General features: G+C 41.7%; 1 protein-coding gene across 9 annotated transcripts in view; it reads right to left on the reverse strand.

Moving 5' to 3' along the window:
* The window catches only part of ralbp1 (ralA binding protein 1), a 113,217-nt gene that overhangs the window by 29,375 nt on the left and 61,220 nt on the right, over window positions 1-22,622 (reverse strand). For all 9 annotated transcript variants that reach the window (XM_068031250.1, XM_068031256.1, XM_068031251.1 and 6 more), the window contains 6 exons: window positions 22,282-22,570; window positions 20,873-21,334; window positions 18,444-18,793; window positions 14,391-14,552; window positions 11,999-12,130; window positions 5,800-5,910 (listed from right to left, as the gene is read on the reverse strand). In XM_068031250.1, coding sequence (XP_067887351.1) covers window positions 5,800-5,910; window positions 11,999-12,130; window positions 14,391-14,552; window positions 18,444-18,793; window positions 20,873-21,334; window positions 22,282-22,570 — 1,506 coding nt within the window. The remainder of the gene's footprint in view (window positions 1-5,799; window positions 5,911-11,998; window positions 12,131-14,390; window positions 14,553-18,443; window positions 18,794-20,872; window positions 21,335-22,281; window positions 22,571-22,622) is intronic.

Here is a 22,622-nt window from a genome sequence, read left to right on the forward strand (position 1 = left end):
TACTTAAGGTAAATATCTACAGAGAGGTAAACCACTATCCCATCTTCCAGGCAATTATCAAAAGATTCAAGGATACCTCTTGCAGGGTTGTCTTTGAAGATGCTCACAGCTGGAATATCCTACAGTCAAGTCATTGTAAATGTGGCTTCATTGAGGGGGGAAATTAAGCAGAAGTTTAATTATTTGGTGCCAAAGTGTTGGAAATCTTCTCACCACATCTTCCTTTGCCACTACCAATCCTGCTACAGCACCTGCCAGTATAATGCAATACTTTTCCAGGAGTCAACTCATTTTCTTAATTTGTGGTTAAATTATGCCACAGTGGTCCTTTAATCCACAATTTACACCTGCTCCTCAATGGACAAACAAAGCAAAATTGAACTCAGTCTAGGATGGTCTTAGATATCAGTCAACATTAACTCAATGTGAATAAATCTTGTAAAATGGTTAGTTCAATGCAGTTTTCTTGTAATAAAGTTTACAGCATAGAACAAGATAATTCAGACCATTGTAATAAAAGCAAAATATTGCAGATGCTGGAAATCTGAAACAAAAGCAAGAAATGATGGAAATACTCAGCGGGTCCTGCGGCATCTGTGGAGAAAGAAGCAGAGGTAACGTTTCAGGTCAGTGACCCTTTATCAGAGTGCCTAGCCAAGCTGTTCCAGTACAGCTACAATACTGGTATCGTCCCAACAATGTGGAAAATTGCCCAGGTATGTCCTGTACACAAAAAGCGGGACAAGTCCAACCCGGCCAATTACCACCCCATCAGCCTACTCTCAATCAGTAGTAAAATAATGGAAGGTGTCATCGACAGTGCCATCAAGCGGCACTTGCTTAGCAATAACCTGCTCAGTGAGGCTCAGTTTGGGTTCCACCAGGGCCACTCAGCTCCTGACCTCATGACAGCCTTGGTTCAAACATGGACAAAACAGCTGAATTCGAGAAGTGAGGTGAGAGTGACTGCCCTTGACATCAAGGCAGCATTTGTCCGAGTATGGCATCAAGGAGCCCTAGCAAAACTGAAGTCAATGGGAATCAGGGGGAAAACTCACTGCTGGTTGGAGTCATACCTAGTGCAAAGGAAGATGGTTGAGGCTGTGGGAGGTCATTCATCTCAGCTCCAGGACATCACTGCAGGAGTTCCTCAATGTCCTAGGTCCAATCATCTTCAGCTGCTTCATTAATGACCTTCCTTCAATCATAAGGTCAGAAGTGGGGATGTTTGCTGATGATTGCACTATGTTCAGCACCCTTCACGACTCCTCAGATACTGAAGCAGTCCATGTAGAAATGCAGCAAGACCTGGACAATATCCAGGCTTGGGCTGATAATGGCAAGTAACATTCACGCCACACAAGTGCCAGGCAATGACCATCTCCAACAAGAGAGAATCTAACCATCTTCCCTTGACATTCAATGGCATTACCATCGCTGAATCCCCCACTATCAACATCCTAGGAGCTACCATTGACCAGAAATTGAACTGGAGTAGCCACATAAATACCGTGGCAGCTCAGAGGATAGGAATCCTGCAGCGAATAACTCACCATCTGATTCCCCAAAGCCTGTCCACCATCTGCAAGGCACAAGTCAGGAGTGTGATGGAATACTCTCCACTTGCCTGGATGGGTGCAGCTCCAACAACACTCAAGCAGCTCGACACCATCCAGGACAAAAGCAGCCCTCTTGACTGGCACCCCATCTACAAACATTCAATCCCTCCACCACCGACGCACAGTGGCAACAGTGTGTGCCATCTACAAGATGCACTGCAGCAACGCATCAAGGCTCCTAAGACAGCACCTTCCAAACCTGCAACCCCTACCAACTAGAAGGACAAGAGCAGCAAATGTATGGGAACACCACCACCTGCAAGCTCCCCTCCAAGTCACACACCATCCTGACTTGGAACTATATTGCCATTCTCTCACTGTCGTTGGGTCAAAATCCTGGAACTCCCTTCCTAACAGCAGTGTGGGTGTATCTACCTACCTCACATGGACTGCAGCGGTTGAAGAAGGCAGCTCACCACCACCTTCTCAAGGGCAATTAGGGATAGGCAATAAATGCTGGCCTAGCCAGCGATGCCCACATCCCATGAATGAATAATTTAAAAAAAGTTGGCCTTCCCCAATTATATTGACTCTGGATTGCTCCTTGTACTTTTCCATCGCTAACCTAAACCTTATGATGCTATGGTCACTGTCCCCTACTGTCACTTGATTCACTTGACCCATCTCATTCCCCAGACACAGATCCAGCAATGCCTCCTTCCTCATTAGACTGGAAACATACTGATTCTTCTGAACACTCTCTAGAAGGTCTTGCCCCTCTCTGCCTTTTACGCTGTTACTATTCCAGTCCATATTCAGATAATTACAATTCCCCATTATAACTACTCTAAAATTCTTGCGCCCCTAATTTCCTGACAAATTTGTTCCTCTATCTCTTTCCCACTAGTTGATGACCTAGAAAATACTCCCAACAATGTAATGGCACTTCTATTTGTTTCTTAGCTCTAGCCAAAGAGATTCAGTCCTTGACCCATCTAGGACATCTTCACTCCAGCACTGTAATGTTCTGCTTAATCAGTACAGCTGCCCCTCCTCCTTTCTTTCTCTCCCTTAAATCCTTCCTTTAAACCGATTCTTCTTCTATAGTATCTCTTAACAGTTTCATGTCCTCTTCTAATACAACTATATTACTTCCACCATTTGTAAAAACTGGCACAATTTTGATTTAATTTAGTCATCCTCCATAACTAGATTATCTGCTTCGTTGCCGGGCACTTTTACTATCCATAACTATTCTAGACTTTTTATATGCCGAGAAAACCTCTTTCTACATTATCTGCTAGCCTTCTTCCATATGTTGTTTTAGCCCTTAACTTCCTTTTCATCCCCCATTTTTCATGATCTTCTTTAATACACTGAACCCTAACTTTATCATATGCTTCCTCGTTTAGGTTGTTCAGTTTTAATCTCTCTAGTTACGCATGAAACAATTCTTTGATGCACCACCTCTTCCTCCTACAGGAATATATTTATTTTTTACTCTTGCCATCTCATATTTGAAGATTGTCCATTGCTGATCTGTCAACCTGTTAGCTAAACTCTCTGCCAATTAATTTGGGCCAGATTCCTTCTCATCTCACTGATCTTGCCTTTCTTCTAACCCAGTACCCTCATCTTTCACTCTCCATTATCCGTTTTGCCCTTACATTGAACTTAACTATGCTGCGGTCAACACTTCCCAGTTGTTCTACTCTCATCAGTTATTTGCCCGATTTCATTTCCCAAACTAAAGAATTGCTCCTTTCCTTGTTAGACTAAAAGCCTACTGTTATAGAAAGCTGCCCTAAATTCATTCTGAAAAGTGTTCCCCACTTAGACCACATACATTAGCTTTATGATGATTTACCTTGAGATAGTTAAAATCACCAATTATTGCCTTGATGTGCTTGCATATATCTCTGAACTGGCTACAAATCACAGTTTCTCTAATACAAAGAACAAAGAACAAAGATAATTACAGCACAGGAACAGGCCCTTCGGCCCTCCAAGCCTGCGCCGATCCAGATCCTCTCTCTAAACATGTCGCCTATTTTCTAAGGTTCTGTATCTCTTTTCTTCCTGCCCATTCATGTATCTGTCTAGATACATCTTAAAAGAATCCATCGTGCCCGCATCTACCACCTCCGCTGGCAATGCGTTCCAGGTGCCCACCACCCTCTGCGTAAAGAACTTTCCACGCATATCCCCCCTAAACTTTTCCCCTTTCACTTTGAACTCGTGTCCTCTAGTAATTGAAACCCCCACTCTGAGAAAAAGCCTCTTGCTATCCACCCTGTCTATACCTCTCATGATTTTGTACACCTCAATCAGGTCCCCCCTCAACCTCCGTCTTTCTAATGAAAATAATCCTAATCTGCTCAACCTCTCTTCATAGCTAGCGCCCTTCATACCAGGCAACATCCTTGTGAACCTCCTCTGCACCCTCTCCAAAGCATCCACATCCTTTTGATAATGTGGCGACCAGAACTGTACGCAGTAATCTCGCCACATAACAAGTCTTGCTTCCCTGGTATCATTTTAGTAAATCATCTCCGCTCCTTCTCAAAGGCCTTGGTATCCTGTCTAAAGTGTGGTGCCCAGAATTGGATGTAATACTCCAGCTGAGGCCTAACCAGCGATTCAGAAAGGATTACCACAAGTTCCTAGTTTTAATTTTTGATGGCTCCATCTATAAGCCAAAAATACCATTATGTTTTGTGAATTGCCTTATCAACTTGTCCTGGCACCTTCAAAGATTTGTATATGTGAACACCCAGATCTCTGTTCCTGTACCCCCTTTAAAATGGTACTATTTAATTTATATCATCTTTTCATTTTCCTTTCTATAATGCATCAGTTCACACATCTCAGCATTAAATTACATTTGCCCTGTGTCTACCTATTTCACCAGTCTATGCCCTCCTAAAATCAGTTACTATTCTCCTTACTATTTACATTTCCAAGTCTTGCATCATCTGCAAACTTTGAAATTGAGCCCCCGTTCCGAGTCCAAGTCATTAATGTACATTAAAAGAGTCCTAATACCGACCCCTGGGAAACACAGAATTATTACAGCGCAGGAGGCGGCCATTTGGCTCATCATGTATGCACCAGCTCTTCAAATAGCAATTCACTTAGTGCCATTCCCCCACCTTTCCCCATAAAGCTGCACATTCATCCTTTTCATAACAGGCTAATTCCCTTTTGAATCGGTCTCCACCACACTTTCAGGCAGTGCATTCCAGACCTTAACCACTCACTGTGTGAAAGAGTTTATCCTCATGTCGCTTTTGCTTCTCTTACCAAATACTTTAAATCTGTGCCCTCTTGTTCTCAATCCTTCCAGGAGTGGGAACAGTTTCTCTCTATCCACTCTGTCCAGACCCCTCATGATTTTGAATACCTCTATCAAATCTCCTCTCAGCCTTCTTTTCTCCAAGGAAAACAGTCCTAACTTCTCCAATCTGTCTTCATAACTGAAGTTCTTCAGCCCTGGAACCATTCTCGTGAATATTTTCTGCACTCTCTCCAGTGCCTTCACATCCATCCTAAAGTGCGGCACCCAGAACTAGACACAATACTCCACCTGATGCTGAACACCACTATATACACCTCTCAAGTCTGATAAACCATCGTTTACCACTACTCTCCAATTTGTCTCTTAGCCAGTTTCATATCCACGCTGTAACTGCTCCTTTAATCCTATGGGCTTCAATTTTTCTAACAAGTCTATTGCGTGGCACTTTACCAAACGCCTTTGAAAGTTCATATACATATCAGCCACACTATCTTCATCAGCCCTCCGCATTATTTACTCAAAAGAACTCAATCAAATTTGTCAAACGCACTATGTCTTTAACAAATCTATGATGCCTGTCCTTTATTAAACCAGACTTTTCCAAGTGACAATCAATTTTGCAAAAGGTCTTTAATTGTCCACCCAGTGTCCCGTTATTCCAGATTACATAATATATAAAAGATCATGTTTCTTTGGCAGTGTTGGCATGCTTGCGGAACCCTCCCTTTGCACTGAGTATGATAATATATATTTCGAATGCGCCTGAATTGTAACAGATTTAATTTCTTTATTTTGCATGAGCCACTTTTAAATGACGGATTTTTTCCCCCCTTTTAGTGAATTAAAAGCTATTTAAGACTTAGTACACACAAAATATATGCAAAACCAAAAATTTATTTTTGAGCACTGAGTAAACTTACGTTACTGTGCTATTGAGCATACCTGAGCTAGTAGAATATTGATAACTTCTTCTTCATTCTCATTCATTTCTTCTTTAGAAACATCCTCCTTGGAAAGGCTAGCAATTTCCTGGGCAATCTTAGTTTCACATTCCTAAAATTGCATAAAGTTAAATTGATAAATTCAATGACATGCGCTGCATATAGTTTCTGGTAAGACATGGAAATCTCCTGCTTATTTATGATTCCAATTGGGTATTCTCCAAGTAAAATTATACAATCTTCTCAAGCAAATGAGATCATTGCCTATTCAGTCGAAAAAAAATGCTTTCAATGAAGTCTTGAGAAAATGAAAGGTAATAGCTGGTGTATTCAGGTTACAAGGACCAAAATCCAACAGGGCAACACTGATGTACATAGTACTAGAGTGGAAAGCTCTCATTTAGCTCGCAGGCAGTATTCAACCTCCAGCTTTCACAAATAAGCATCTTCAGCTAGCAAAAGAGTAGAGGCAGTGGGTAAACTAGACAAAGCACGCTCTATTTAAAGCTATATCTCGGATCTGGCATAGCATACACTTAAGAAATATTCCTTAGGTCGCTACATGTAGCAATTTTTCCTCATCTACACTTGCATGCATCTTGGAGCCGAACAGATCAGGAATTGCAGTTATTAGGAATGACATGGAAAATATGAAAGATTACAGTATAAACAAAGGGCACAATCATAACAGAAGTAAAAAGAGTAATAAATAAGTATCAAGTAGAATTAATAAGTAACAGAAAAAGATGCAAGATACTGTTGGGAATATTTAAAAGAACACCCAACTGATGACTTAGCAGAAGAATATATGCATATGCAGTCTGCAGAAACTTGCAAGAAGAAAAATGTGTTAACAATGGGAAGTTTACATTTTCAATCTATGTGCAAATTAAACATAAATGCAAAAGATGAAAAGAAAATCAGCTTAGATTAAATCTCACATGGGAGTAAGCAATATCCAATTGAACTGTTTGTTTGTCAGACCTATTCCATTAATGACCTGGTAGTAAGACTGATACAGTTAGGCTTGGGTGGTTGGGAGGGGTTGGGGAGGTGTGGAGGAGAAAAGAAGGTGAGGGGTCAAAAACGAAGCTCTCGACTCAAACAAGATTAACTTTGATGAGACAAGGAATGAACTGGCATATAGGATGGGAGCGTTTGTTAACGAGCAAATCTATGGATCAGCAGTGGAATCTCTTCATGGTGGTACTTTGTGGGAAGTCTTAAGGCAGTAATGCTGGCCTGACCTCAACACGATCTGCAGGACTAATTATGACAGTACTGAATAAGACAATGCTGATGGAAGATCAAAGAATAGTGGTGTAAATGAGAATTGAAAGCAACAGAAGGAGACCAAGCAAATAATATCGGCAAAAGAGGGCATATAAAACTTACAGATAGTATTATAAAGCTTTTCATAAAGATAAATATAGGCAAAGAGATGGGCCCATTAAAAACTGATCCATGTATGACGACATTGCAGACTTATTAAATGACTGTTTTGCTTTGACAATTAATTTAAAATAATATCAGCAGCAACCCTCAACTAGAATCTAGAACAATGGAACCTGTAATCTTTAAATTCAAATGAAGAAAGAAGTTGCAGTTATATTCATGTTCTCAGGACATCCCAAAGCACTTCAGTCAATAACTTATTTTAAGTTGCAAGTTTTACACGCAAGATACTGCAAACAAGATCAACAACCTGTTAATCCGTTTTGATACGGATGGTCAAGGAATAAAATGTTGGCCAGAACGCTTGGAAAATTGTGTTTAGCAACTCAAAGCATATATTAGAACAGCCGATTTAGGTCTTGGACAAATTTGGGATTAAGGGGAAAACAAGTTCTTAAGCAAAGAGGAATGAAAGCTGAGAGACAACATTTGCAATGGAGAAGTGGGAATTCCATTTGGGTCAAAGGAGACATAGTGAGGTCAACAATGTTGATAGATTACGGTTAAAGTTATTGTCAAAGGTGCTATATGGCAACTGTTTAATAAGACTTGAGAGAGACAAGGGAACTGTGTATTTGAAGTGAAAGAAAAGGTTTTCTGGCAGAAAGATCAACTAGACTGAAGCAGGAGATAATTTTGAGTTGTATAATTAAGAGTACCGGAGAGGGGGTGGTGTAGTGGTATTAGTAACCCAGATACTCAGGGTATTTCTCTGCTGACATGGGTTTGAAACCCATACAGCAGAAGGTGGAATAAATCTGGAATTAAAAGCTAGTCTAATGATACCCATGAAGCCATTGTCAATTATTGTAAAAACCCATCCTTTAGGGAAGGAAATCTTCAGTCCTTACCTGGTCTGGCCTACATATGAACCCAGATCGACAGCAATGTGGTTGACTCTTAAATACCCTCTGAAATGGCCTAGCAAGCCACTCAGTTGCATCTAACCGCTACAAAGTCAATACAACAGAATGAAACTATACGGACGACCCGGCATCGACCTAGGCACCGGAAACGACAATGGCAAACCCAGCCCTGTCGACCCTACAAAGTCATCCTTACTAACATCTGGGGGCTTGTGCCAAAGTTGGGAGAGCTGTCCCACAGACTAGTCAAGCAACAACCTGACATAGTCATACTCACCGAATCATACCTTACAATGTCCCAGAAACTGCCATCACCATCCCCGGCTATGACCTGTCCCACTGGCAGGACAGACCCAGAAGAGGTGGCGGCACAGTGGTATACAGTTGGGAGAGAGTTGCCCTGGAAGTCCTCAATATCAACTCCGGACCCCATGAAGTCTCATGGCATCAGGTCAAACATGGGCAAGGAAACCTCCTGCTGATTAACACCTCTCGCCCTCCCTCAGCTGATGAATCAGCACTCCTCCATATTGATCACCACTTTGAGGAAGCACTGAGGGTGGCAAGGGTGCAGAATGTACTCTGGGTGGGGGACTTCAATGTCCATCACCAAGAGTGGCTCGGTAGCACCACCACTGACTGAGCTGGCCGAGTCCTAAAAAACAGGGTGTGTGGCAGGTGGTGAGGGAATCAACAAGAGGGAAAAACATACTTAACCTCGTCCTCACCAATCTGCCTGCCGCAGATGCATCTTCCATGGTAGGAGTGACCACCACATAGCCCTTGTGGAGACGAAGCCCCGCCTTCACATTGAGGATACCCTCCATCGTGCTGTGTGGCACTACCACCGTGCTAAATGGGATAGATTTCGAACAGATATAGCAATGCAAAACTGGGCATCCATGAGGCGCTATGACCATCAGCAGCAGAATTGTACTCAACCACAATCTGTAACCTCATGGCCTGGCATATTCCCCACTCTACCGTTATCATCAAGCCAGGAAACCAACCCTGGTTCAATGAAGAGTGCAGGAGGGCATGCCAAGAGCAGCACCAGGCATACCTCAAAATGAGGTGTCAACCTGGTGAAGCTACAACATAGGACTACTTGCGTGACAAACTGCATAAGCAGCATGCGATGGACAGAGCTAAGTGAGCCCATAATCAATGGATTAGATCGAAGCTCTGCAGTCCTGCCACATCCAGCCATAAATGATGGTGGACAATTAAACAGCTAACAGGAGGGGGTGGCTCCACAAATATCCCCATCCTCAATTATGGGGGAGCCCAGCACATCGGTGCAAAAGATAAGGCTGAAACATTTGCAACAATCTTCAGCCAGAAGTGCCGAGTTGATGATCCATCTCGGCCTCCTCCTGAAGTCCCCAACATCACAGATGCCAGACTTCAGCCAATTCAATTCACTCCGCGTGAAATGGCTAAAGGCACTGGATACGGCAAAGGCTATGGGCCCTGACAATATTATTAAAGACCTGTGCTCCAGAACTTGCTGCGGCCCTAGCCAAGCTGTTCCAGTACAGCGACAATACTGGCCAACTACCCGGCAATGCGGAAAATTGCCCAGGTATGTCCTGCACACAAAAAGCAGAACAAGTCCAACCCGGCCAATTACCGCCCCATTAGTCTACTCTCAATCATCAGTAAAGTGATGGAAGGTGTCGTCGACAGTGCCATGATGCGGCACTTGCTTAGCAATAATCTGCTCAGTGACAATCAGTTTGGGTTCTGCCAGGGCCACTCAGCTCCTGACCTCATTACAGCCTTGGACATGGACAAAAGAGCTGAATTCAAGAGGTGAGTTAAGAGTGACTGCCCTTGACATCAAGGCAGCATTTGACCAAGTGTGGCATCAAGGAGCCCTAGCAAAAGTCAATGAAAAAATCAGGAGGAAAACTCTCTGCTGGTTGGAGTCATACCGAGCCCAAAGGAAGATGATTGTGGTTGTTAGAAGTCAATCATCTCAGCTACAGGACATCACTGCAGGAGTTCCTCAGGGAACCGTCCTAGGCCCAACCATCTTCAGCTGCTTCATCAATGACCTTCCTTCAATCATAAGGTCAGAAGTGGGGATGGTCGCTGATGATTGCACTATGTTCAGCACATTCGCGACTCCTCAGATACTGAAGCAGTCCATGTAGAAATGCAGCAAGACTTGGACAAAATCCAGGCCTGGGCTGATAAGTGGCAAGTAACATTCGCGCCACACAAGTGCCAGGCAATGACCATCTCCAACAAGAGAGAATCTAACCATCTCCCCTTGTCATTCAATGGCATTACAATCACTGAATCGCCTATCAACATCCTAGGGGCTACCATTGACCAGAAACTGAACTGGAGTAGCCATATAAATACCGTGCCTACAAGAGCAGGTCAGAGGATAGGAATCCTGCAGTGAGTAACTCACCTCCTGATTCCCCAAAGCCTCTCCACCATCTACAAAGCACAAGTCAGGAGTGTGATGGAATACTCTCAACATGCCTGGATGGTTGCAGCTCCAACAACACTCAAGAAGCTCGACACACAGTTGCAGCAGTGTGTACCACCTACAAGATGCACTGCAGCAATGCACCAAGGCTCCTTAGCACCTTCCAAACCCGCAACCTCTACCAAGTAGAAGGACAAGGGCAGCAAATGCATGGGAACACCACCACCTGCAAGATGCCCTCAAAGTCACACACCATCCTGACTTGGAACCAAATCGACGTTCCTTCGCTGTCGCCGGGTCAAAATCCTGGAACTCCCTTCCTAACAGTACTGCGGGTGTACCTACCTCACATAGACTGCAGCGGTCCAAGAAGGCAGCTCACCACCACCTTCTCAAGGGCAATTAGGGATGGACAATAAGTGCTGGCATAGCCAGCGATGCCCACATCCCAAGAATGAACAAAAAAGTGACAGCTTAAGGTATATAGTCCAGAAAACCAAGTTGAAAATAATAGATGGGAAAATTTAATTTTTCCTGAAACTTTAGATAAGGTTACTTAGTTCTTAGACGGTCATGTGTGAAAGATGAAATCCATCTGCTGTTTCTGGAGTGTGGGGGAAATGGGGGAGGAAATAAGGCCCACGATGCTGGCTCAGCTCACTCAATAAAGAATTTGAATGAGAGGCACATAAGTATACTGTTATGACTGCCCTTCCCCACCAGCTGGAAGCTGGAGTCTGCATGAGGCAAGTCAGAACTAATGACAAAAATCATGCAACTGGGGAGGAAGGAAGAGAGAGAGAGAATGAAACAGAGGGAAGAAAGTTAATCCCCATCAGATAGCATAGGATTTCACAAAGACTAAGTAATTTAAAATATGCTTTTTGTACACAACATTTTGCAATTAAACATGCAAGGCAGAGCATAACTGAACATTTCCAATTATTACATCTATGCACAAAAATTACAGCATTACTATAAAACAATACTTTAGGTTTACTGGAGACATACCCAACCTACAGCCAATGAGCCCTGGCAAACTGAGCCACCAAGCAATTGTTATTTGCACATATGTTTCTCACTCACTTGTTATGTACTATTCAGACTACACATACCTGGGGTTTTACAACAGTCTGGGTGTTTTTATTGCCAGGAAGCGGGGTGGAGAGGAAGGGGGTTCATTAGTGGATAAATCCGAAATCGGATTGTCAAGATCTGTTCATATCCGCAGCTTGATATATGTGCAAATTAATGGAAACACTGATTTAAACTTGATCTGTAGTTCACAAAAACAAAGCCTGGAAAATCCTGTCTTACTGCAACATATGATAAAATACACGAGCAGAATATTCTTTACTCTCAATATATGAAACGTCCGCAAAGCTTACTGCTGGACACACCACTGAATAAAGGGCAGTTTCACTAAAACTCACCTGCCTTTTTGCCTCACGTAGTTTGCGCTTTAGTGCTGTTAAAATTCGCTGCACTTCCCACAACCTCTCTTCTTTGGATAAGTCCTTTATGCCAGCTTGCAGGTCTCTGTGCAAGCAATTCAACAGAAATTCCTAGAGGGACAGAGCGAAAACTCAAGAGAATACTCTACCCAATTATATGAATCCACAAAGAGATTTAAAAAGATTCACACAGTAAAAACCTGTGTTCTTTGAAGTTAATTTCCCTTTAACTGTTCCATTAGCACCACAAGCATAAGTTCCCCAATCAAAGGGATACATGTATTCTGGTTCCTGTGCCTCTAATAATGTCATTTAGAACTGACCAATAAGAGATTCTAACCATGAACAGAAATAAAACAGGAAAAATTAGAGAGAAAAATCATAAAAAGGGAAACAAAACCTTCAAACACATTTAGCAATGCCCACCATTATGCTTTGTCGAAATTCTAGTGACAATCCTGATCAGAAACACCTGCTTGGCACATCCATAGCACAGATGGTGTTGTCAAGGTCAGAAAATCATAGGCAAGTCTGCTTACTGCTGTGAAATTCTGATTATTTCATTTAACTCTTTAGTATTCGTGACAGTGCTTAGTACTGATATTGAAATAAAATGTAGGTTTTTCAATGCTGAAAATAATTAAGGTCACATTGTAGGATTCATAACAACATTGTTTAATTTACATCTACAAATTCAAGTACTGGTTATAGATTTTTTTTCCTGCTTCAGTTATCCCTCCCCCGCCACCCCACTCTTACTGTCCTAGAAACAAGCATTCATGGCATAACAGAATGGTTACAGCACAGGGGGCTGCCATTTGGCCCATTGAGCCCATGCCAGTTCTCTGCAAGAGCAATTTAACTAGTCCGGAGCCTCTGCCCTTTCCTTGTAGCCCGCAAACCTTTTTTCTTAAGATGTTTATCCAATTTCCTTCTGAAAATCATGATTAAATCTGCCTCCACCATCCTTTCAGGCAGTGCATTCCACATTGTAACCATTTGCTGCATAAAAAAGTTTTCCTCATGTTGACTTTGGCTTGTTTGCCAGTCATGACAACATACATTTCAATAGGTGTCACCAGCCTTCCAATACCTTGGCCAAGTGCTAGTCTGGCCAGCCAGAGTCACCAGGCTAGTCAATCATAAGGGTCACCCATCACAACTGATGCTAGAACTACCCTGATAAAAATCCATAAACAGTCCCCACTTATCACGGGAGGAAACATATAATTAGGCAAATAATGCTCATCGTGTCATTACCATAGGAGTTAATTATAAAAGATGCCACTCAGGGGCACTGACTATTTTGGGCAATACAAACAGCTTCAATCAACTGTTCATACATCATTAAAGTGTGAATACCTTAATGACGTGTCCGTATGTAGATACTTTTGTTTTTATTGCATCTTTGGTGATTTTCACGACGTGAATCAAGTAACCCTGCTGGTTCCGGTCACCCACAGGGCCTCCAGAACTCTAGCAAGCCCTTCTTACCAGCTGATTTTCTGCCACTGATGGCCAGGTTAGAACGGATTTCTTGGGCAGGAGTATAGCTTGGAAGTCGGGCCGGACTGCCCTAGTCGATGGTGACACCACCCAGCAACCTATTGAGCTTCTCATTGTAGCGATAGCGAGCTGCAGATTGCAAGGCGATGACACATGCTATTTTATTGTCCGGCCGACCTAGAATTTCAGCCGCCAGGTATTCCACGTCAGCAATACCAATGCAGCCAGCATAGATAACTTTGCCGAACAGGCGGCAGACATAGCTGACTGGGAACTGAAGGCTGGCACGAGACAAATGTTGCCTTGCCTTTGAAATGGGCTTTACCTTTGGCACATTTTAATTTTTTGGTTAAAATTAATTTTTAGTTTTACTGTCCACTGTGTAAATTGAATTGACACCTGCTATAAACAATGGAAACTGTAATATCACTTTCCAGCAGTGATCACTAGATATTGTTCAGGAACACAAGACAATTTTCCCTCCTTCGCCTGAAAATATTCAAGCCTATTTCAGCAACCTCCACTGTACCCCATCTTAGACTGGCTAGATCAGCATAGATTAGTATCAAATTTAAGAACTTTCTGTTCTGTAAAGCTCAGAGTAGCAATAGACCATGAATTTACCCACAGATGCACTGGGAGAGCTTACATTCCTTGCTATAAAACATGTATTGTTTTGTAACTAATATGGTATTTCAGTATACATTCCTTCAAACAAATCAAGAAATCCCAGAAAACATAACTGAGAATTTAATATGCTTTCCTCCAGACTAAGGCATCAAATAAAAGAGAAAAGGTGATGTCTAATGTTCATGCAACTTTTCTGTTTACTTCTGTTCACTTCACAAAATGCTCCTAAACATACCTGTCGCCGAATTTCTTCCTTAATGCTCTCTTGAGTCTCAGGCAAGGCTGGCATTGTTGCCACATTGGACCAGCGAAGTGGTTTAACAACTGGCTTCAGCTCTATTTCCCCAAACAGCTCTTTAACATGGGTGAAAAATAGGTATAGCACACGATTGCTGATCTATAGAAAAAAGAGCAGCAATTAATACATGTTCTGACCTCGCTTGTTTCCTCCCTGCCTAATTTTCCCCTCTTCTCCTGAAGGTACAGGTACACACACTTGGATATAGTGCCATAAGCACTAGTCATCCTTGGTACGTCAAGTGGCCAAACCTTATGTTTGCATCTGCAGGGAAAATGTCCAAATTTTCATCAGAGCATAAAGACAGCACCTAGTGGTGGTGAGCAACATTCTTGAACCAGTGCAGTTTATATTGTGTATTGAACAGTGTGAAAACTGCCTGGATGTAGTTACCTTTCTGGTGTATCTGGACTCTGTAGATAATCCTTTGAATAATAGGCATTTGCCCAGTACAAGAATCAATGCCTCCAGGATAGAGAGAAGAAAAAAAAAATTTGTGCTGGCATTGTTGAAGTCGCTCCAACTGTGATGCAACAGTGACGCTCATGCACCATTTGAAGCTCAGAATGCCTTATTTCAGGCAGTAAGATCTTTTAGTTCAACTTTGGTAGCAATACATTGCTAAAGGTCATCCACAGGTGGTGATTCCTTCTCTCCGACCAGAACGTCCCCATCTAGCTATACCTTGCACAACTTTCACTAGATTTGGTTCAGCCGTGTCATAACCAGTGCTCCCATTTTTTCAGACAGCAGATGCTGGTAATGGTTCAACTGTTGCCATTTACACCTTCTCTAGACCTATCTTTTGTGTCTTTACTTGGCCTAATACTATCTCCTTTTGCCTTGCACCATTATCTCTTTTGTCATCTAATCTCTCCCGCCTTCCACCCTAGCTGAACTTCCCTTTTGTTCTTCCATTCCCCTGTCTCTGGACTTGCTTAAAAACTGTTACATACCTCACCTTTTCCATTTCTGACAACTGCTTCTTTCTCCATAGATGCTGCCCTACCTGAGTATTTTCAACATTTTCTGTTTTTCAGATTTGTAGCATCCACAGTATTATGCAGATGAGGATTACTTGACTCACTTACTCAAGCTTAATGACAATAAAAAGTTCCATCCCTGTGACTAACCACTTCCTCAAACCCATTTTCCCTACCCTTGTCATCTCACACCAAGTGCAAAAAATCTCAGATTTCTTGGTCTTTTAAGATAATCAATGCAGCTGTCTCTACCAATACTTTCCTTTATTTCCCTGCCACTCCTTGTCTCTGTACATTCCCACTCACTGTAGCTCTGATACTTCCTGTGCTCTTCAATTTCTTTGCCATGAGACGCAATCCCTGCTCTCCATGGAGGAGGATAGCTTTGTCCACTGTACATAGGACAAGGAGGAATGAAGGAATAACATACCGTGGTCAGTCAGAGAGAATATCAATCATGACACTGTCATATCAGTGCACAGTAGAAGCCAGAAAGAAACTATTTCAAGAGAGCTATGACCAAGATAGGCAATGGAACAATCTATGCTCCCCATCTTCTTCCCTATCTCTAATTTCCTTTTCCTCGCAAAGGTCATCAAACAATTTTTTCACCCAGCTCTGTCCCCATTGTGTTCAAAATTCAGAATTCAAATCCTTCTCTTGTGCATAGCACTAAACTGGTACTGCCACAAATGACATCCACTATGACTGTGGTCTATTATCATTACTGGTCTTCTTCAAACTCCCTGCAACATTTCATATCATGGATGATGCCATCCTTCTTCACCACTTTTCCTCCATTCCCTGGAACTGTCCAAGTGGTTCTACTCTTATCTATCCAAGCACAAGAAATGATTTCTTCCATCATCCTTGGACAACAATCTCTAGAGTCCCTCAGTGATCTTTGGTCCCTTTAACCAGCATGTTGCCCCTAAACAACATCCACAGGCACTGGGGCAGCTTCCACAATCTTATCCCTTCCAAGCTCTCCAACTACCTCCAGCCTCACATCACCTCAGGTGCCCTTTAGTTCTCAAATCCTTGCCTTTTGTGCATTTCCTCTCCCCTCCTATCCACTCCAAAATTAGTGTCAAAGCCTTCAGTCACTTTGACCCCACTCCATCCCTAAATCTCCATCTTGGCACTTCTTGCTCTTCCTTTAAAAGCCTTCTGACGAATTTTAACAAGCTTTTAAAAAAAAATAACACCTCTTAATCTATCCCTCCATACTGTCCTTATTTCCCACCTTTCTCCAAGTGTAAAACACCTTAGGATGATTTATGTTAAAGACACTATGAAAATGAAAGCTGTTGTACCATGTACAGTGAAACTTAATGAGTTACACATTCCAAGTACCATTAACAGTGAGATCATAAGCCACTTATAACTAAGATATCTACGTGCATCAAAAGTTCCTCCGAAACCACCAGCGTCCTAGCCAATATTTATTCTTCAATCAACATCACTAAAAAGAGATTACTAGTCATCATCACAATGCCGTTTGTAGCAGTTTGCTGTGCACAAATTGTTTGCTGCATTTCCTACATTATAACAATGACTATTCTTCAAAAGTACTTCATAGGCTATAAAGCACTTAGGGATGCCCCACGGCCATATAAATGCAAGTCCTTTTCTTTTATTCAAAAATGTCAGTATTACTTTGGTTGTTTAGAAGCCTCAAACGGGGACAGCTCGATGCCAACAATGATATAAACATTTTGTGGCGCAGTGGGGGTGGCACAGTGGTTAGCACCGCAGCCTCACAGCTCCAGGGACCCAGGTTCAATTCTGGGTACTGCCTTTGCGGAGTTTGCAAGTTCTCCCTGTGACTACGTGGGTTTTCGCCGGGTGCTCCGGTTTCCTCCCACCGCCAAAGACTTGCAGGTGATAGGTAAATTGGCCATTGTAAATTGCCCCTAGTGTAGGTAGGTGGTAGGGAATATGGGATTACTGTAGCGTTAGTATAAATGGGTGGTTCTTGGTCGGCACAGACTCGGTGGGCCGAAGGGCCTGTTTCAGTGCTGTATCTCTAAATAAAATAAAAATAAAATTTTGTACACCTTTTAAAAAGAAATCTAATCACTATTGAAATGCTGACATCAGCAACCCAATAAAAATAAAGTCATGTTTGGCCAGCTAGATGGACCTATGAAAATTTCAGACCAGTTACAAGATCCAGACCAAGCTACTGAGAATACCTATTGGTAAAGTCTGTTTACTCGATATCTCATTTATCTAAGTCCAGTCAGCATAGGGCAGGTTGACAAGAGCCAAGGCTCAGCAACCCAGTCTCCAAGTGTGCATCAGAGTTTAACCATCTAACCTAACTCCAAAGCACTGGTAAGTTTCCTGCAGTTAGTCCAACTGTAATCACCCTACCCAACAAAACACTGGTTTGCAGGATTACCTAGAATGAGAGGGAAGCATTCCAACTTCTGGTGACAGACATTTCATCCACTGGCAGGTACATAATCTTGGAGCCAACCCAATTCAAAGGATTCTGCTTACCTCCACCCATACCAGGAAGCAAAGTCACTGATCGGTCATTAAATAACTACAAGTACAAAATGAAGCAATCACTAGGCAGATAGCAGGCTTGGGAAGCATGGGCAGCACAACTCATCATCAACAAGTGCATAATTAGCATTTGCCTGAACACAGTATAAACCAATGAATTCAAATGATTAAAAGCGGGAGATAAACAAGTGTAAAACTTGTAAATACCATGAGGAAGGTGCTGAGTAGTGGCACTTTCCCACAGGCAAATAAACCACAGCCCCACGTCACATATTTTTCTACCACTGGATAAAGAGTGGCTCCCCAACCCATTTGTTTGTCTGGGATTGTGGTAGATAGACCAGAAGGGGAAAAAACAAAAAACTGGGCAATATGTGGAAGAAAAGGAAAGATATCAACACGAATAAGTGGAACTACACATTCCTTAATTCACAGTATATTCTGCAGCAATTTCAATAACTGAAAAATGTACTTGTGTCTCATTCAGTACCTGAACAGTGGGGCTAAGAACAATAGAGATATTCTGGATATTCATTTTTGTTTCACTTTCTTTTTCAATGATATGGTCCATATGGATAATAAGCCAAGAAAAGAGGTGGTAATTGGATACAGGCAGTTCCTTTAGTAGACGCCGGCACTCTTGGACTTTTTCACCATCCGTGCCTTTCCCACATGCATCCTCAAACCGCATCACGAGTTCCTTGGTAAGAACATTTTCAGGCAGCTCACGGAGGTATTGTTTCAACAGGCTGGCCACCGTGTTTGCATCATAATCCTCTAGATTTGGAGACTCTTCACGATCATACACAGCTTTCAGCTCATCAACCTTTGATTTGGTACCTAAGTGAGGAATGGTAAATCACAGAATACTGACTCACTTATTTTCACAAAAATCATCACACACAGGAAAAATTTAGTAACCTAATAAACAAAAAGCTATCTATAAATTAGCTTCTTTATTGGAGCTAAGAAAAATGAATTTTGATAGAAAATGCCTCTTAGGGACTCCATGGCATAATAGATGGGAGCATTGCCTTTCACCTCAGACAAGTTAGAATCTAGTCCAGATTAATGGAATGAAAGTGTTCTGTTAACAGGCTGCAAAGGTCCAACATGGGAGTTTGGACAGTATCAACCCAGTTCTTATTAGGCAGTAATACAGCTCAAAACAGCTCCAACCACATTAAAAGAGGCACAGGACTGCTTATTATGTGGTAAAGAGACAAAACAAATTGTTGGGGCAGAGTTGTGAAACTGTAATCTAGCATGAAATGTGTAGTAAAAACAGAAAATTCTGGAAGTACACAGAACAACATCTATAAAAATCTAAAATGACTTTGAATTCTGGGGGACACGTGGTGTGAATATTATGGTCCTGAAAAGGATTACAGTTCCCAATATTGACCACCACAAGAGACACCTACAAAATCTGGGGAAAACAAAAAAGAAAAATTCCCAACATAAAAGTTATGTGAAAATGCTTTCCAAATTTACTATCCAGTAGATCTTGCTACTTTTAGCACTGCTTTCCTGCTACACATGTGCTAGTAGACTGTGAAAGGAGGCTGCAGTAACAATTACAAGAGCAAAGCAATAGCTTCATAAGGAATCTCATGCACATCAGCCTCCTTTCCATTCCTGGGGATTGCGCAACTTCAGAGAAATCAAATTGGGAAACAGAAAAAAAGTAACCTGCAAAAGATGCAATGAATAATTAACGTTGGGTTACGCAAGTAACCTAAAATTTGCACAATCTACTTTTTGGAAAAAAATGGCAAGGGAAAAATTTAAGAGACTCTTTCCCCAAGTTGTTAAAATAGTTGAATAAAGCTCGTGATTTGTGGAAAAACTTCCTTTTCTGATTTCATGCTTTTGTGCCCTTTCTCCTTCTTAGTACAGAGTAGTTAACAGATTGCGATATTCTCATCAAAAGTAAACCTCAATTGTTTCTGAAAAGCAAAAGAATCCCAAGACTCGGTCACATAGAAAAATCAGTTAAAGGATAAAATCTACTATAGATGCAGAGTCCATATTCTTTCAGGTCAACATTACACAATGGATTTCTACTGGATCAATGTACCCAACCTGAACTCTTTTCAGTACCAGGATCCAATGGAGTGCTGGACATAGTTAATTAAGCTAGCTAAAAAAGGCAGATGAGACAACACAGCAGAGCAACACTCAAAACAATTGAATGAGAAAAATCTTAAAAACAATTCTTTCATCTACTAAAATGATGACTGTGTTCCTTATTCAACTGTCCCTTCAATCAAGGAATATATTCTTTGCAAAGGACTAGCAATGCCAGATGCAGGCAGAGAGACAAAAAATTTGATTTATACTCAAGACTTTGTTACAGGTTGCCAAAAATTGACCAGTACAACTCAAAGTGGTTTCTTTGACTTTAGACATTCTTCTCTCCCCGCAATTCACCCCCCCCCCACCCCCTCACAAGTCCATAAAAACTTTAGTTTTTTTCTTCCCACTACATGCTAATCAGGCATCTCTAAAGAATGGTACTGTGCACTAAACTTAAAACCTAGTAAGGAGTTATTAGAGTGCAATGAATTACTTGTGTTAGACCAATCTTACACATACTATATACAAATAGGTCAAAGTCAGTCATGAAATAGTTGGACAGGTGATGGCCACTACTTCAGTCAATTCATTTGGAGACAAAATCATGACATTCTTCATTCAGGTCAATGAGAAAGAATGTACAATACAAGCACAACTTCAGTCAGAAAAAGGTCTGTTACTTTAAAGTTTCACATTAATAAAAACAAACCTTTATTCTTTCAACATTGCCCAGTTCTTTTTGAAAAGTTTTTGGAGATTACCAACAGTTCCATTTTCTCACAGCTAATCATCCTCTTCAAAGAAAGTACTGAACAGTTCAAAAACAAGTTGACACTGTACCTGATACCCTATAAATGCCTTCACTCTTCATACCATAACTCTCAATGTAGTCAATGCACTCTCGAAAAACTGCTGGCAGCTGGATCCCATCATACAGCATAGTCCTCTCAGCAGCCTCAGCCAACGGAACACCAAAGATAGGCCTGAGGGAAAAAGGAGTATCCACCGGAACTGGTTCCTGGTCTGGCACAGGCTTTTTCTTTTTCTTTTTCTCTTTCCACTGTTTAACAACATCTGCTGCCGTTATATCTTTGGATTTTTTCTCCTTGTGTTTTTCCTCTTTATGTTTTTCCTCTTTATGCTTTTCTTCCTTTGGCTTCTCTTTGACCTTGAAGTCTTTCTCTTTCTTCTTAGAGAAACTAGGTTTTTTGAAGACATGGATACCCTTTGGCCTTTTCATCTTTGATGGGCTCTCTGCTTCATCACCTGAGCTGTCCTCTTGGAAGGCCGCATACCCTTCAGCTACAAGAAAAAGAAAAATAAGCTGTTTCTTCTCCCACCAACTAACCAATTTATTCTGCTGCTCCCCAGAAGACATTGCAAGATACTTGGGTTCCCTAGCACTATACCCAAGTGCTATTCTTTAAACAAGAGACTCAAAGTGAGCATCAGTTGGCTATTTGGACTATGGAGAACAGACCACACCAGCAACATATTTTTATTTATACATATTAATTCCACACTGAATTCTAGATCTGTATTGCACGACAAATTAAAGAATAGGTTCACTCGCACTAAGCAGCGTAGGTAGGCCTTTCTGTCAATAGGAGGCAGGTCTTCTCAATCTCTAATACAACAGGAAGAAACACAGGACTAAATAGCAAGAGAAATAAAACAAGCAGAAAAAAAATGCCAAGAACAAAAATAAAGTAAAAGGGAATAAAACAAGGATTTTATATGCAGATAGTGACCTCCGCATCAAGATGAGGAATGTTGTGCTGAGAAATGAAATGCTTTCCATTTCAGGCACCCATTCAGTATCAAACACTTCCAGGTCAGGTAGTACACCACCAGATGCAAAGTAAAGTTCTGTAGTGCACCCAACTACAGTACAGTGCAAATTATTTTCACTTCCCACACTAGTGTCTATGAGATTTCCAACTAGTATGGAATTAGGGAACGTTTTGTGTTGTAGGTCCATGTCCTCTAGGAACTGAATTTGAGACTGACCAAATGCATTTCAGAGCCCTGACAGACAATAAACAGAGACTTTCATTTCATCATTTGGAGCTGAATGTGAATCCAGGTTCCAGAGTTAAGAAGGGCTATTTAACCCACCGTGTCATCTATTAGATCACCCCCACCTCGAACACCATACCAACAATCCTGATGTGCTTTAACTGCAATGCTGTCACATACATTGTACAATTAACATGCCATAATCCCGGGAAATATCAACTCTTACTTACTTCTCTTCTCTTTCTTTTTAAATTTGCCTTTTTTCTTTGCATGTTCCTTTTCATCATCAGATACTATGTCGACAGACTCATGCAGGCCTTCGTGAGGAGGCGAAGGCTCACCAGTACGATACAGGCCTGGGAATTTTGTAGGACTAATTTCTTCTGAACTCGGTGTACGAGCCAGGCCACTGCCATGTTCAGCCCTGCGGTGTTCACAAGGACTGCTTGTAGGTGGCAGGAAGCATTCAGTCATTGTTGCTCCTGGGAATTTTTCTCTTTCATTACCTGTCCATAACACCTAATATTGAAATAATAGGATTATTAAAAATCAAAAAAATCCTTCTATAACA

This window comes from Heterodontus francisci, chromosome 5, assembly GCF_036365525.1.
Source record: "Heterodontus francisci isolate sHetFra1 chromosome 5, sHetFra1.hap1, whole genome shotgun sequence".
NCBI lineage: Eukaryota > Metazoa > Chordata > Chondrichthyes > Heterodontiformes > Heterodontidae > Heterodontus > Heterodontus francisci.